The sequence below is a fragment of the Cimex lectularius genome, unplaced genomic scaffold (assembly GCF_000648675.2).
Source record: "Cimex lectularius strain Harlan isolate CLEC.00 unplaced genomic scaffold, Clec_2.1 scaffold16, whole genome shotgun sequence".
Taxonomy (NCBI): Eukaryota; Metazoa; Arthropoda; class Insecta; order Hemiptera; family Cimicidae; genus Cimex; species Cimex lectularius.
The window spans coordinates 572,845-588,705 of record NW_019392679.1 but is presented as its reverse complement, the minus strand read 5'-3'; the positions used below and the strand labels follow the sequence as shown (position 1 = coordinate 588,705).

Below are 15,861 nucleotides of genomic sequence, written 5' to 3'. Positions count from 1 at the left end.
ACGTGCTTTAGTCCAAAAATAAATGACCAACTTCACAAGTCGTCATCCTGTCCTTAAATGGATGAGAATATCCTTCGAGGGACCTAGCGACAGTAATCTTGATTCATGAGAGCTCTGGCCCACTAATGGCGTCACTGTCTTTTAATCATGTTTTTTTTTTTTAATGCATTTTTACCATCAGAGGGCCGGATCGCAGTGGTTGGGACGTCTCGGCATTATCCACATTATCTGTGTTATTGTTAACCTTTATGGTAATTATCTTAAATCTTAATAATTTTTCAGCAGATGGAATAATATTCCATTTTGCATCTTCTTTGGTATCTATAATTTACTTGTTATTTCAATACGAGATTGTTATTATCTTTCAAACTAAACAGTTTTAAACTATGGTTACGGTACAACAAAGAAATAAAAGACACCTTTTTGATAAACGTTTATTTTGTAAATGCATAAAATATACATTAAAATAGTAGTTAAACTATTGAATAGTATAAAATAATAGATACAACACTATTATAACATTTGAGTTATCAGTCTTAAAACTTTTTTTGTCTTAAATAAAGTACATAAAATTATACATTTATAATAGTTAAATTTAAAATTTAACTTAAAAAAATTAAGTAGACTGATATAAAAATTTAATAGTTGTACTGTACTACAACCATGTCCCTTAATACTGCACCACGAATGACTATTATCACAATTTTAACTAAACTCTAATTGGAAATGATTTATTAGTTAACAAATTGACATGTTTGCACAAATAGGTTTTTTCTTGTGTGCATGCCAAAAATAAGTACATATGAAAACAAAGTAGATAGAATTGCGTGCGCCAAACTAAAATGCTCTGAAATGCAATAGATTTGCCACAGCCAAATTGAGAATAAAAATTAAATATCATTTAAGTACTACAATAGTTATACGAAATCTCAGATCGCTTAGGAGAAAAAGAAATACATAAACAGAAAATAAATAGATTTTTGGAATATACAATCTTTGATCAATAAACTATGTAGGACCGAATGAAGCGATGTCTTGACACCACGCTGGCCCTTGATGAATAAAAACAAAAAGGAAGAAAGAACAAAAAGGTGAAAGAAATAAAATAAAATAGTGGTGGTATAGAGAGAAAAAATTGCCATAAATGCCCAACCATCATGAATGGAATCACCCTACCTGTTGCCATTTCAGAGCCATTAGGTAGTGCTAGTTTTAGATAAAAATGTACCTCCTTTCTAGGAAACAACAACAAAAGGAACAACATCTGCACCCATTGGCTCATTAATCGATTACCTTTCTTTTTGTAGATAGACTTTCCTTTGATGAAATCAATTGGCTTTTGAGCTTCTTGTATGATGTGAACCTCTCCAGTGCATATTCCTTAAATAGATAGAAAAACAAATGTCAACATAACTTGAAACAAGTACAAGCACTGATTGTATTTATTCAGACTTACCCAATAACCAAAAGGAATTGAAGAAGTCCTGGCGTTCACAATGGACCACAAACACCAAAGCAAATGCGAAGCCAATGTATAATGCTTCACTTCGGTAATCATTGTCTTGACGTTGTTAACTTCCGGTTTATTTATTTTACCATCAGGGTACATCGTTGACAAATACTTCTCTATAAATAATCGCTGTTAAACAAAAATTAAAAAGTAGATTAGAAAGGAGTACAGAAATGAAAAAAGTCTAAAATCAAAAATTATGACAAAAAAGGGAGAAGGGAAGGGTTATTATGAATATGAGTAAGTACATTGAAATTGATTGATCCTATTGAATGATTGATCCCTCAAACCAATTTTTTGAAAAGATAAAATGAACAATGTTCTAAATGATTAAGTTAAATGATCATGAAATGCTGAGTTATTTCAAAAACGATTGTTTCACAGTGACTTTAATATTGATTAGACTTTTAATCACAAATACCTTTTATATAAATATCAAATTGAAAAAAAATCCTAACAGATAAAAGAATTTAAAGAGGCAGCTGTAATTTTTAAAGAATTATCATGTACATAATGGAGAAAAATAAGTTCATATTTGAATAAAATGAGTGCAGGTAATCTTATTGCAATGGTAAACGACTGATTGATTCCATAATATCCAACTATATTCTACTGCAATTAGTTTAACTGCACCGAGAATGTTGACAATGTCAAACAATAATAACAACTGTTTATTTTTCTCCATTATAATAGTACTTTAAAGCCAATGAAATTTACCGTTGACACTCAACGTCTTATCACTAGTCTCGAATGTTGTAAGTTGGTGATGGCCACTCTCGCTTCAAGTGGTTGAAGGGAGACCCTTGTCCTCCACAGGTTACCGATAAAAAAAAAACACACAAACGCAAACACAAATCGGAGCGCTCCTCACGACCCAAAGCACCAAACATTTTATATTATGATGGTAAACAGAATTGCATTAATTGGGAAACTAATCTGTCAAGTTGATAAGTGCACATGTTCCAAATAAATTTTTTTATCTGTCTTACAACAATTTATTTGATTCAATAGCAAAAGATGGAACATGAGCAAACCTTACTTTCAAACAATACAAATCAACTGAAATCTATCAAAAACCGACAAATAAAACTCTAACTGCTTTTGTGATTTTTTTTTTTTAAACGCTATTATTTGCACTGCTTTTAAAAATTTGGCAATACTGTACCTCAATTAGAATTATTAAATAACAACATCAGTCTATTTAAAAAAAGAAAGAAAAAAAATAGTTAACGTTAATGTAAATGATTGATATTGTCATTTACCATAGAATTGTGCGATAATTTCTGCTAATTATGATTTTATTTTTAAAGTTTGATGTTCATGTATGTAATATTATCCAATTGATTAGAAAAAAATTATCAAATTATCGCAAAATCCTTTGTTGTTATTATAACTGAATTTCCAGATTGAGGAACAGGATTAGCCTTATTTTATTTTAAAGAAGTTCAATATTGGCTAACACTGAACGAGCAGTTACAGATTTTCTTACGGTGTGAAATTTTGACAACTAATAAATTTTAACAAAAAAAAAGTAACTTACCAACAGGACTTAACCCTGTGAACAATCTTTATAAACGTGAAAGAAAAAATAAAATATTATGAAAGAAACAAAGACAATTTTGTATGTTGTTACTGTATAACGTATTCATTCATTGTTTCAATCATAACAAAATAAAATAGAGCAAAGAGTTTGTTTAAATTAAATGTGTTTGCCCAATCAAAAATCAAACAAAAACAAAACAAACGAAAAAAGAAAATAATAGAAAGTACTTACAATGTACACAAGAATATACATGTGAGCACATTCCCATATACAACTTTCTAAAGAAAATCATTATAAAACATATCTCACCATGCTATCCTCTGATGGGTAATTTTCACTATTTGCTGTGTAATGCGGGTATTCCTTGTTAGTGTAATCGTAGGTCCATTCGATAAAATGATTTGCAAGATCGAATCCTCTGTAATTATATGAACAGTACTCAAAATCGATAAAGACTAGGCTTTGAGACCCATCACTCTTCTGCTGCAATAGAATATTTCCTCCTTGCAAATCGTTGTGACAAAAAACAGCTGGTGATGGAATCTTGCTCAAGTGGTTCCTAAAAATAATTAAACGTTGAAATTTGAATTAAAATGTAATAAAAATTAAAAACTCACTTTAACCACTGCAGTTCAGTCTTAAAATCTATACTGTTTAACACTGTGTCTGGGCCTTCCATTGGTTCAGCTTGTTCTATGGTTACAAGCCACCTAAAAAGAAAATTGCATAAAAATAAATATACTCATAACAATACTAGAATACGAAAGTATAAAATACCTAGACATTGTGTCCCAGATCCACTGGGGCTGTTTATTAATAGGAATGTTCATCAAATGAACAGCAGCCAGCTTTTCAGCGATGGCAAGAGACATTTCCGGATCTCTCAACTGCTGGGAAGTCAAAGAATTGCTCTACAACAAAAAATCGTTAAGAAAATTGTTATTGAAACGAACCAAAATCCCCGATCAGAACTACATACTTGAATGAATTCTTCAATCCTTCCACCAGGAAAAACACCGTAAAGCTTGGGACCGATTTTCCTCTCAGAGAGCAACGTGAATATAACGGATTCTGTTATCAGACTTTCAATTGCTCCTTCTCCGTGAGTCTGGCCGTAAACACGTAAAAGTACTTGTTCAGGCTTAACACCTTCAAATCCATCAAGTTTGACATGGTACAAGAAGTTGCTCAATCCACCACTGTTAAAAACGATTTCTTGTTAATTAGGAATTAATGTTAATTTACACGTAAAACAAGGTCATCAAAATCTTTAGTAATCTGTACTCCATAAAAAATCAAAAGCCCCTTACCAATATAATTTTCTTTACTTGTTATATTTGATGAAAAGAGGGCAATTTCTATTTTAATTTGAACTCAGTGCTAGTGTAAAGTAAAGGCAGAAAAACAAAAACAAGTAGTTTGTTTAATTTTTTTAATCTCAGTCCAAAGGTCGCATTGTGTAAAACGTCATAGAATAAATTCCCAGAGGACAAACACTAGTCTCATAGAGTTAAAAGATAACGGAGTAAATGAATGACTCAAAGAGTCATGTGATCTTTTTTTAAGAATGAATTTTTTTTTATCTCATTTACACATTTTTTTTATTTTTGTCGTGTGTAAAGCAAACAATTTGAACAAAAACAAATAAAAACAATTTAAAAAAAATGAATGACCGAGACTAAAGAAATAAAATAACGAGTATACATATTTCAGACCAATGAATGTTAGTAAAGCGTGGAATTTGTGCATTTTGAACATCTGACATGATTTAATCGTAGGAAAAATAAATATATTAAAATAGCTATAAAATTGTTCAAACTAAAATCCCAGACAAAAAATAAATAAATGTTTGAACACAAACGAGCTTTCCTCACACTCAGTAAGCAGACCAAATAAATTAATCTGATTCTGAATAAACTGATAAGCATTACTCATAGCATTTCAGGAACAAATACTGCTTATAATTTTGATCGGTCATTCTTATCTAACAATAAAAGTTTTGTTGTTTGATTAATGGTAGAAAAAGGTTCTTTACTATTGTTGTAATGTTTTAAACTTAGATTAAAATGAGAAATTATCTCTCAATTCCCTAAGAAATGGTTGATCCTTCGGACAGAACAATTGACATAAATCATCATAAAACTAATATTTTTCCTTGATATATCAAAAACGTATAAAAATTAAGGAAAACATGCATAAATTACGATTAATTATTGCAAATTAAGAAAATAGTTCCCCTATTCTTAATATACTTTTTTTAAGAATTATTATATTTCAGATTTAAAACCAGGATTAAACTTACTTTGTGATGGGATCAACATTTGACCAAAATGAATGTAATCAATATCAGATTTTCAATCAGATGATGCAACATTTCTACCATTTTACATGTACGAGAAAAATGTTGAAAATTGCCGAGAAAGTTAATCATAGAAGTTTATCAATTATACTTGAGCAATGTTTATCTTAGAGAAAATTAAATTCATATTTTATCTGCTAATGAAATAAATTGAGTAGAACAAAAATATATTACTTTTCCCAAGTAGAATTTAAACTTTTTCAAGATCAAATTAACCAATTCTAGTTGGTAAAAAGATCAAATTAATCCGGACACAGTTAAATTCTATTTGGTAAAAAAGCTTGAATTGGTATGGACCAAGTGTAATTCTATTTGGAAAAAATGTAATTATGAACAGAATAGTATAATATTGTTCAATTCAACCAAGAAAATGTTAGATTTCTAAAAATGTTCAATTTGGTATTAAAAAAAATTACTTCACTTTGAGCATGAAAAAGTTCAGACTCAATTTGGAAAAAAAAGTTTAAATTGATCTGGACAATGTTTAATACGGATGGAAAAGTTGTTTGAAAATTTTCAATTGGAACAGGAACACCTTACCCATATCCTTAAAAAGGAAAATGTTTTATTTCTAAAAAAAAGTTCACTTCGATATGGACAAAAATATATGCAGTTTGAGATTACTTCAACATGACCCTTAAAAAAGTTAAATTCAATTTGAAAAAATAAAACATAAATTGAAGTGGATTAAGTTCAACTTTATCTGAACAAATTTAATGCCACCAGAAAAAAATTCAATATAAATTGTAAAAAAAGTTGTTTTATTTGGAAAACTCAATTAATTCTAATATATTCTACATATAAGAATTTTTTTAGGAATGGTCATTGTGATAAATGAAATCACTGCTGATGAGAACTGGCAAGGCAAAAAAAAAATAATAGCTTTACAACAGGAAATTTACTCATACTGCGTGTAAATTTTATTTTACATTTTGTGCTAATCAATGTCTAACATAGACACATATTATCAGTTTATGTGTCCGTTAAAACTAGATAATATTCCAAGATAAGTCAATTAATAGTTTTTTTTTATCTCGGAATTCGACAAATAAAAATAATAAAGAGTTTTATTGTATTTTGTGTGATCTGTTTATTAACATTTTCTCAGCATTTTTTACTTAATCCGTATGGTGAAAGATAACGATATTTAAAAAAAAAAAAATAGGAGGAAGGATGGGAAAAGTATGTGTGTCTGGTAGAATTAGAAAAGGGGAAAGCTGATTCAGGGGAAAAAATTGGAATGGATCAAATGGAAGAATGTTTTGGTGTTGAGGTGTATTTCCATCGGCCGACGATCGATAGACGGCCCCGAGACGCATATTTACCTGAGCCTCTTCACGTTCACGTCGAGGTCGGTTATTTTCTTCCACGGCCCGTTCAGATATCCTCGGCAAATCCTTACCGCCGCCTCGACCACCTCTTTGTCACCTCCTGTCAACATCTGTCGAAACAAAAAAATTTCAATTGGCGCTTGAATAAAAGTAGAAAAAAAATCGAAATGAAAAAAGCGGACGTGGAAGTGCAACGAGGAATTTCCAAAAATAGATTATCCAAGCAATTCGCTAGGCAGGGTCTCGACCTTGATCGACTCCATCCCTACTCGGAATCAATCAATTTTTCTAATTGTTATTTATGGGGCTATTTTTAGATTTTTTTTACTGGATGGCACAATGGTTAGAAAGTCAAAACCTGTTTTCTAAGGAAAAAAAAAAGAGGATTAACGGGAAATGCTTAAAACGAGACAAACATGAATCCTGTCTGATGATTTCTCACCTTTTCTTTTAAACCCATTTTTAGAAAGGCTTTTGAGGAAGATCTGAAGACAAATTTGTAAAGTATTTTTGAAAAACTAAAACGAACTCGAGCGTCTGTAATGCGGAACGTGGTGACCGTCTCTCAAGCGATTAACGACTGTGGAATGGAAACTTCCAAAAGTGGCTTTTTAACGTCGGCTAGAAATCGGGTGACACTGACGCAATCGACTTTTCTCCCCTCCTCGATTTCGAACGCGCCCCCTACAGAAAGCGGCCTCGCGAGGAAAAAATGTAAACTCCGTCTCACGGCTTTTCGACCGAAAAAAAAACTGAAACCCGATATACGAAGGATTCTGTATTTCTGTCGCACCGTCGATTGACTAACAAAGAGAAAATGCACGATTGGGATCGTTATGACTCAACAACCGCCAACGTACAATAACTTTTTACTATTTAATTTAAAAACGATTCCGCCTTAGGCTTGTAATAAACCGAACAAACAGAAAAAATCGTCTTACAGCAAAATACAAAACGTTAAACTACTAAGTACTAACTGTCCAAAGTCCATCGACTGTCACGCCAAAATAAACAGATAAGGCGCTGCGTTGTAGTGCGTGGAGGTTGCGTTCTACCAGGTTACAAACGTTCAATGAAACTTCCATCAACTTTTCAATTTGACTAATTTATCGAATGGCGAAGATTTTCACGCCGACGAACCAGATTCGGTTGACGAACGTGGCCGTCGTCCGGATGAAAAAGGCCGGAAAACGATTCGAGATCGCCTGCTACAAGAACAAAGTCCTCTCCTGGAGGACCAACGTGTGAGTAAATACGTTTTGACGGAGATCCTTGGTTCGGAAACGTGCTTATTGACTTTAATGGACCTCACTTAAAAGTGAAATACGATTTTGAACCGTTGTCAATTTTTGGTGATTCGTCTTGGGTTCTTTATTTGAAAACAGCGTCATCGTTTGTCTTTGCACCAGCTCCTGCAATCTGTGTCTTTGTACCTCCTTACACAAAAGAAGCATTTCGACAATTGTCGAAATTCATGCGACCTTTGATCTTCAAAATGCTCAATAACGACACTGGTATACAATTCACTAACAATTTTAACAGAATTTGATAGGACCTGTACTTCATTTTAACGAAAATAAAACATTTTTGTTATATTTTCGGCGTCAAAATACCTTTGTGTCATAATTGTAATTACAATACTTAAACGTACACAGTAGTTTGGTCATTGTCGATCATTTTGGTCCACCCATACTTGCTTTTGAACTCCAACATTTACTGAAACCATTGAAGATGGCAAAAAGCTTAGATCGCCCATACATATTGTCATCTGACGGAGAGGTTTCTGATAAACCAGAACGTGAGTAACAACTATTTATGGAAACTTGCTCAGGTATCAAGACCTGTTCAGGTAACCTAGTCGATTTTTCAACTTGCACAGTTGCTTACACTAGTGTGTGTGTCTCATCAGGTTTCAGTTTGTATGAAGGTAGACACATGCATTTATTTTGTCTTCTATATGTTTCTGGAATAATATGGTCAAGAGCTTGAGGTGATACTTAAATTGAATATTTGAGGCATTCAAAAATCACCGTGTTGAGAGGAATCTCAAGGTAGCAGTTAGCCTTTCGTGCGGAGATATAGCAGTTTCATAAGGGTCTTTTTTTAATAAACGTAGACATCAGAGAAAGCAAATATTGGCACAGCATTTATCCGCAAGTAATTATGGTATTCTGTTTGTTCACACTCAATTCTTGTAATAAGTTGATGTGAGTGTAATGATTTACTTTCAACAACTGATTTTTACACGATGTTTTACATGGTTTCCTTATTTTTTATTCTTAGCAAAAAATGAAGCGAAGAAGCTATGACCAATGAAGGACCATCATTACCAGTGCAGGTTCTGCGCTTTGCCTGTTTGCCCACAGATTCACCATCCAGGCAAACCGCATTGTTTATACATGTCTGATAGATCAGAACAGCAAGACTAAGCTGAGCAAAATATACAGAAACAACCAAACTATAGGCTAATCATACCACAGACCATCAACATTGAGGCCCTGATACAAAAGCTGAATCATTAAAAAAGTAGCAATTCATGCTGTGATACCTCTTTACATATCAGTATCAAAAAGTGGGCTCAGACATGCAAAAACATAGTGTAACTATGTATAACTGCAACATAGTATCATATGAGCTTTACATTAGTTGTTGGTTTTATAGTGTCACATAAAGGCAAGTACCACAGTGGTATTGCACATCCTCCTAGCATGTCCGGATGTAACATTGTAACAGCGCTTTAGTTTTAAATGTGTTACAATTATCCATTATACATGGCAATTTTCGATCCTTTTTTCCTGCACATTACACTATTTAAAACACATTTTCAAGAAGAACTTATGGATCAAACCAGTGTCAATACCCTGTTGCACATATGCTGTAATTGTCATGTCCAGTTCCACTACAATTTGCTGTTGTCTGTACTCAACTTAAGATGTTTGATCAGAAGCATTTCGGCAGGAGAGTTATTATTTACATAAACATTTTTAACTGGTGGATTAACAGGGTGTCAGTGGCCGCATCAGTTAGAGCGTTGACTCGGCGACTCATCATTTGAAGGATCCTGGGTTAAAATCTAATAAGGGGTTAGTTAATAAAATCCTGTGGAAATACCCCCCCCCCCAAAAAAAAAAAAAAAAAAAAAAAAAACAGGCGGATTGTAAGAGTTCAGCTCATCTTTATGAATGCTCAGAATAGTTAAATAATAGGAATAATTGTCTTCATCACCCGTGGAATCATTCCACTATCCAATTTGACTTTAATGATACATCTTCCTGATTTTGAGCACTGAAATGTTTTTTTCATTGCCATGTTTATGCTTGGAAATCTGGCTATTGGACATATTACACCTTGCATACATTCCACTAGTTTTTTAACCATGTTTTGCTTAGCGCAACTGCCAGAACATCCTCGTCTAGTCCCTTATTGTTACTTGTTTTAAATGGGTATGTTGTCCTTTTGTCCTTCATCTTCATCATTGGTCACTAGCTAAATCTTTTACCAAAAATTTACATTGTATAGATTATCATAATCATAAAACAAATGTTTATGAAAGATTAACAATTTTTATTTATCCAGTGGGACTGTTATTTTTCTTGCTGTAAAAGGTCAATTTTTCATTTTAAAAATTAGGCTTTCAGTGTTTGGTTTAATATTTGACATTTCCTTTCCCCTTGCTCTTCAGACAACTAGTGTTTACTTTTATTGTTTAATTGACAATCTCAGTTTTCAATCACAGGGTTCCAAATATTAATACATTGACATAAAAGTACTGGTCCATTGGAACCGCATAGGCCGATTGGGTAGGGCGTCTGACTTGTATTGAATAGAATAGAATAGAACCACGTATTTTTAAATATTTTAAAATGGTTTGACCCCCTCGTCCATGACATCCAATGGGTAGTCGGACATCAAACCCTTCTGTATGGCAGGAATTACTTAACTTAGTGCTTTATTAAAAGTACATTGAGTCTCAAACCACAAACAACTCTTTTTAGTAATTGTTTCATCTTCATAGTCTCATTTTTCTTTAAATACTCATGACATTTTGTCAACGTATTATTCGTCTAAATGTGTATATATAAATGGAATGAAGCGGCAAACCCTGCCAAGAAATATTAATGATTGGATATCTCATTACAAGTTTCATATAAATATAACATAATTTATCAATGAATTGCATACCCTTTTTTTTTTACAGTTTACCGAATTTTCTTTCTTTCTTTAATTTTTTTTCACTTGTTAACATAACATTCCATAAAGCTCGGAGACTAAAAGAAAAAAAGTTAATTAATTTGAAAAGGGAAAAATAATTAATGTAAAATGATCGTGTGTAAGTATTTTGTTGAAGAAAAATGAACTCTGACGTAAAATAAATTATTCACTTTTATCTTATCAAGTAAATGTTTTTTTTGTTTTTTTTTAATGAAAGTTTATTAGGTTAAATACCTTAGCTTCATATAGAAATATTAGGAAAAGATAAAAATATTGATTCGACATAATAAATATTGAACTAACTATTCATAAACATTATTTGCTAAGCGTAAGCAAAGTATTTGTCATATCCATTGAAAGTGTGAAATGTTTATTATTTTATTTTTTATTTTTTACTGACGAAACATTTTTATTTGTAAATTATGGTCTGGCAGTATGAATAGATATCTGAAGAATGATGTTTCATCACTCGTAACAAATTAATAAAAACAGACTAATTCTGGGGTGTGCAATACATTTGTTTTGTTGACTTAAAGAGCTCGAGTAAACTTTAACTTTTTCTTGATATATAAAAATTATCTGAAAATCTAATCTAGAGAAACCTAAAGAAGAAAAAAGAAATTGGCTTGATTTTTACAAATAATTAATCTGACCTACCTATTAAAAATTTGTTGTGCATTTGTTTTTATATCTTTGTCATATCCTTGAATATAATGAACTGGTCTATTTCTAGTTGTTTGCTCGCTGTATTGAATTAAAAGTGAGAGCTGATTATTTTAATTTGACTTTGACAAATCTGAAACTTTTTTGATAAATAAAATATCATATTTCAATGAAACTAAAATATAACTCTTCATTTAAAAATGATAACAAACATTTCATGATAATAAGTGAATTGTGACCTATTTAGGGTGTGGCAATGTAAACAGATAATTGTACCCTACCAAAAAAATCACGTTAAAAAATTGTTCACTTTAAATTTTATCTAATTGGACTATTTGGAATTGAAAATCAATGCAAAAATCCAATGCCATTGATACAGTGATTATTTTATATTTATCCTAAAAATCGCGACACAGGCTTGTTGTCGATGCAGCATATGAATTTCTATACTGCTAATAAAAAGACTGAAAGACATATCAATTGTCCCAATTGCAACTTGAATTTTGTTACAGTTTCTTTCATTATTATTCTTGTTTTTATAGAGAGAAGGACATCGATGAAGTTCTACAAACACATACAGTATTTACAAATGTGTCTAAAGGTCAGGTTGCCAAGAAGGAAGACTTGATCAAAGCATTCGGAAAAGATGAGCCGACTGAAATTTGCAAAATAATTCTTCAGAAAGGAGAACTTCAGGTGTCGGACAAAGAGAGGCAGAACCAACTGGATTCGCTTTTCAAAGATATAGCGACAAATGTAGCAGGTGTCCACTTAGCTATTAACCTTCTTTATTCATCCTTATTGTCTCACTAACTTATTTAATACGGTGCTATGTTTGTCCATTTTGGTTGCCCACGGTGAAACCCAATTTATCATGTAAAATAGCTTAAAAATAATGTTAATAATTTTAAAAAATTACATTTAACTAAGTGGTATAAATTAAATGATGCAACAATTGCATCTCCTGCAGCGCTAAGTAATGAAGTAGGCAACCCAAAGAACATTTATTCAATTTGGATGTGTGAATAAAAGTCATTTCAACTTTCTACATTAATTTTTCCTTAATTTTACATAATCATGCAAAATGAGGAAATAATTGAAATAACAAAACACTTATACAGAAAAGAAAATTATGTGGTTTTCACAGATCAAATTTAAAAAAAAATCACTTAGCTGGAAAAAAAAAATTGAAATGTCTGTAGACAGTTACACTTTTGCCATTTCTGAGGTGGCCTTAGGAATTTCGAATGGAATTGGAGGGGAGTTTAAGAAGTATAAATGGGTGGACGCAGAGACCGTGCGTCCTCGCACTCAGAAGGACAGTTGTCATGACGCACATATATCTTATTCAGTCAATAAGTTGACCATTTCATTACTAAAGTTTCAACAAACCTGGCATATTTACTTTGGTTTTGGGACGGATACTTCGATACTTACTCCCTAAACTTTAAAAAAATTCTGTAAAAAAAATTGTTGGTAGCAAAATTGTTCTAAATAAAGTTATACTAATTAGATGAGATAAAAATCCAGTAGATTTTTGTTTGTTGATTGATATTTATATTCTAAATTTTCATTTCATTTCATACTTTTGCTTAAGATATTTTAATAGAAAGAAAAGATAATGAGATGTCAATTTTTTTTAAAAGTAATTAATTAATTTTTTTAACAGAGAAATGCATTAATCCTGAGTCAAAACGACCTTATCCAGTCTCAATGATTGAAAAGGCAATGAAAGACATACATTTTTCAATTAAGCCAAATAGAAATGCCAAACAACAGGTAAATGTCACGATACTCTTTTAAAAAGTAAGTTTCTATTTTTAAACGAATTTGTTCCTTAAGACACTAGATGTTATACCACAATTGAAAGCTGTCATGCCTTTGGAAAGAGCACAGATGAGGTTGAGAGTGGCATTTTCAGGCAAAGAATCGAGAAAGCTCAGAACTCAGTTGGTCAAGTTGACGACATCCGTAGAAACTGAAAATTGGAACTCTGAAGGCGAACTTGAATTGGTATTAGAATTGTATTTAACAGCATAAACAAATAAATTCACTAGCGCTTTCTGTAATTTTTAATTATTTTTAGGTTTGTTTAATCGATCCAGGAAGATACCGAGAAGTAGATGAGTTAATACATTCTGTCAAAAATTCAAATGGGCTGTTAGAATTGTTGAATTTGAAAGAAATAACAGAAGGAGAAGAGTTACTTGAATAAATTTTAATTGTTATTTTCTATGTTTCCTATTTTGGACTTATATATTTTTTCCTTATAAATATCTTATTACATCCTTCAAAAATTGAAATTCGAAGGTTCAGTAATCTTATCTAGATTGAAGGATTTTTTAAAAGAATAGTTAATTAACACAGCCCTGTTAATATTATGATACTATTTTATCAAAAGATTTTTTTTGAACAACTGTTATAAATTATGTTAATTGGTTAATAAATAACTTGTTGGAAGTATTTTTTTTGTTATAATGAAAATTGAAAAATTTGTTCAAGAAACATATAAATAAAATATTTTGTGCATATAAAATTTGCCCCTTTTAAATCAACCTAATATTAAATTAATTTACTATTTAAATTTCAACAATTAACCTTAAACAAGCCAAAGTATGTAACATGTTAAATGTGGATTTTCTCATATCCTCATCTGCCAGAAATGTTTCGGTTTTACATTTGAAGATGGAAAAAGACCAAATTTGACAGTACAAACCAGTATTGGTAGACTAGAATGAAAAGAGCCACCGCCAAAACAAAATATATATTTAATGTCAAATTATCTCTGTACCCGAGCAGTGCAAGCCATTAACTTCGAATCCTGTAAAGTGCATAAGTTACACTTTCCCACAGATGCACGGCACATGTAGACAATATATGTAGAAACTTGTAAGCAGCATAAAAGTAGTGTAATCATAAATTTATAAGTTTTAATAAAAATTAATTAATTATGATGGTACGAAAGAAAATTCACCAAAACACCGAAAAATCATTTAATGGTAGATCAAAATTTAACTAACAATTTATTAATGTTCCATTGTTTTGGTGAATTTTCTTTCAAACCATCATAATTAAATATTTCTTATTAAAAATCATGAATTTCTATTTCATTAAATTTGATTTGAATTAATTGAACATTAAAATAAGTGTGTTGTAATTAATATAACTATAAAAATACTTTGAATAAGCAACAAAATATGAGAGTCCAGTTTGTTTATCTGTGAGAATTTAACAAAAAAACAATGATTCTTTCACATAATCTCAGAAATCTGTGTGCTTTATAGTACTGAGGGTATTAGTGGAGTAAACTTGTGGCATTGGTGGCCTAACAGTTTAGGAGTTGACATGGCATTCATCTCTATAAGGATAAAAAAAAATTTTTTTTAAATGCAGGTCTGGTGGATTCATTTTTAAAACTGGATTTTGTTTTTGTTTTTCTAAAATACCCTGAGGGGTCCTATAATATAGTTGAAATACCAATAAACAAAAATGATTCAGGAAAAGAAAAAATCTGCTGACTTGTATTAAACAGTAAACAATGCTTGAAATTGTATCACATTGGAAAACGTATATAAAGACATTAATTTTGAAAGAGTTAAATAAAAAAACTAACTATTACAAAATTAAAATCTGTCTGCACATTGTGTTGTAAAGTGTACCAGACCTAGTGACACAAAGACAAAAAGTAAATATGCTTTCTACAAGATTGCAATATTTTTTGTGCCATTCTTGTCGATCTTAAAGGTGCTTAACAAGTTTTTAAAACCGTTTCATAACAATGGACATTTGATGGAAATCCATGATAGCTTTTAAAATGCTGTTAAGATATGTAGGATGTGGAAAAAAAGAAGATTGTCTCTATTGTCTACTCTGAAGATGATCTCAATAAAGATCGATATGTTGGCACGATAAAGAAAATGTGTTTTAAAACCTACGTCCACCAGGCCACATTTCACGATCTCCAAATAATCGTTAATAATGTTGGCATAGAAAATCAACTCTCATAAAAATCATGATTGCTGTAAAAAGAGTACATCCAGAAGTATAGACAAAATTAATTAAACTGCCCAATTATCACTACAAATAAAAATTCATCACTCAGCTCAGATAAGCAATAAAAAATTTATTGGATTATTCAATGGTGTGAAGTGCAATCATTGGTGGGTATCATTGCGCAATATGAAATTTTTGTATGAACTGGTTATAATAAAGTTATATTAAGTAACTTAATATGTAATAATAT

At 31.2% G+C, this 15,861-nt stretch overlaps 2 protein-coding genes across 5 annotated transcripts; one reads left to right on the top strand and one right to left on the bottom strand.

Annotated features, from left to right (window-relative positions):
- Window positions 1–1,216: 1,216 nt before the first annotated feature.
- On the bottom strand, window positions 1,217–7,364 carry LOC106661366 (choline/ethanolamine kinase). 3 transcript variants are annotated; one of them, XM_014384690.2, is made up of 9 exons: window positions 7,186–7,340; window positions 7,102–7,108; window positions 6,738–6,853; window positions 4,033–4,252; window positions 3,831–3,964; window positions 3,671–3,763; window positions 3,363–3,612; window positions 1,457–1,639; window positions 1,217–1,380 (listed from the first exon to the last, which is right to left on the bottom strand). In XM_014384690.2, exons 3-9 carry the CDS (start codon window positions 6,851–6,853, stop codon window positions 1,282–1,284), a joined length of 1,095 nt encoding a protein of 364 aa, XP_014240176.1. In that variant the 5' UTR covers window positions 7,102–7,108; window positions 7,186–7,340; the 3' UTR covers window positions 1,217–1,281. The 3 variants fall into 3 exon arrangements, with proteins under 3 accessions (XP_014240176.1, XP_014240177.1, XP_014240175.1); XM_014384691.2 differs by lacking the exon at window positions 7,102–7,108 and having other exon boundaries at window positions 7,186–7,364; XM_014384689.2 differs by lacking the exons at window positions 7,102–7,108; window positions 7,186–7,340 and adding an exon at window positions 6,926–7,087.
- Window positions 7,365–7,488: 124 nt separating this feature from the next.
- Window positions 7,489–13,863, top strand: LOC106661368 (ribosome maturation protein SBDS). Of its 2 annotated transcripts, none has more exons than XM_014384692.2 (5): window positions 7,489–7,987; window positions 12,161–12,381; window positions 13,288–13,397; window positions 13,461–13,631; window positions 13,705–13,863. In XM_014384692.2, exons 1-5 carry the CDS (start codon window positions 7,857–7,859, stop codon window positions 13,831–13,833), a joined length of 762 nt encoding a protein of 253 aa, XP_014240178.1. In that variant the 5' UTR covers window positions 7,489–7,856; the 3' UTR covers window positions 13,834–13,863. The 2 variants fall into 2 exon arrangements, with proteins under 2 accessions (XP_014240178.1, XP_014240179.1); XM_014384693.2 differs by having other exon boundaries at window positions 7,512–7,599.
- The last annotated feature ends 1,998 nt before the right edge of the window (window positions 13,864–15,861 follow it).

Coding starts and splice junctions, on each gene's coding strand:
- LOC106661366 (XM_014384691.2), bottom strand. Junction 3,764..3,830: donor ATCTGGGACACAATGTCTAG/GTATTTTATACT, acceptor TTTTCTTTTTAG/GTGGCTTGTAACCATAGAAC. Junction 3,613..3,670: donor ACTGAACTGCAGTGGTTAAA/GTGAGTTTTTAA, acceptor AATTATTTTTAG/GAACCACTTGAGCAAGATTC.
- LOC106661368 (XM_014384692.2), top strand. CDS start 7,857: ATGGCGAAGATTTTCACGCCGACGAACCAGATTCGGTTGACGAACGTG. Junction 7,988..12,160: donor CTCTCCTGGAGGACCAACGT/GTGAGTAAATAC, acceptor TTGTTTTTATAG/AGAGAAGGACATCGATGAAG. Junction 13,632..13,704: donor CTGAAGGCGAACTTGAATTG/GTATTAGAATTG, acceptor AATTATTTTTAG/GTTTGTTTAATCGATCCAGG.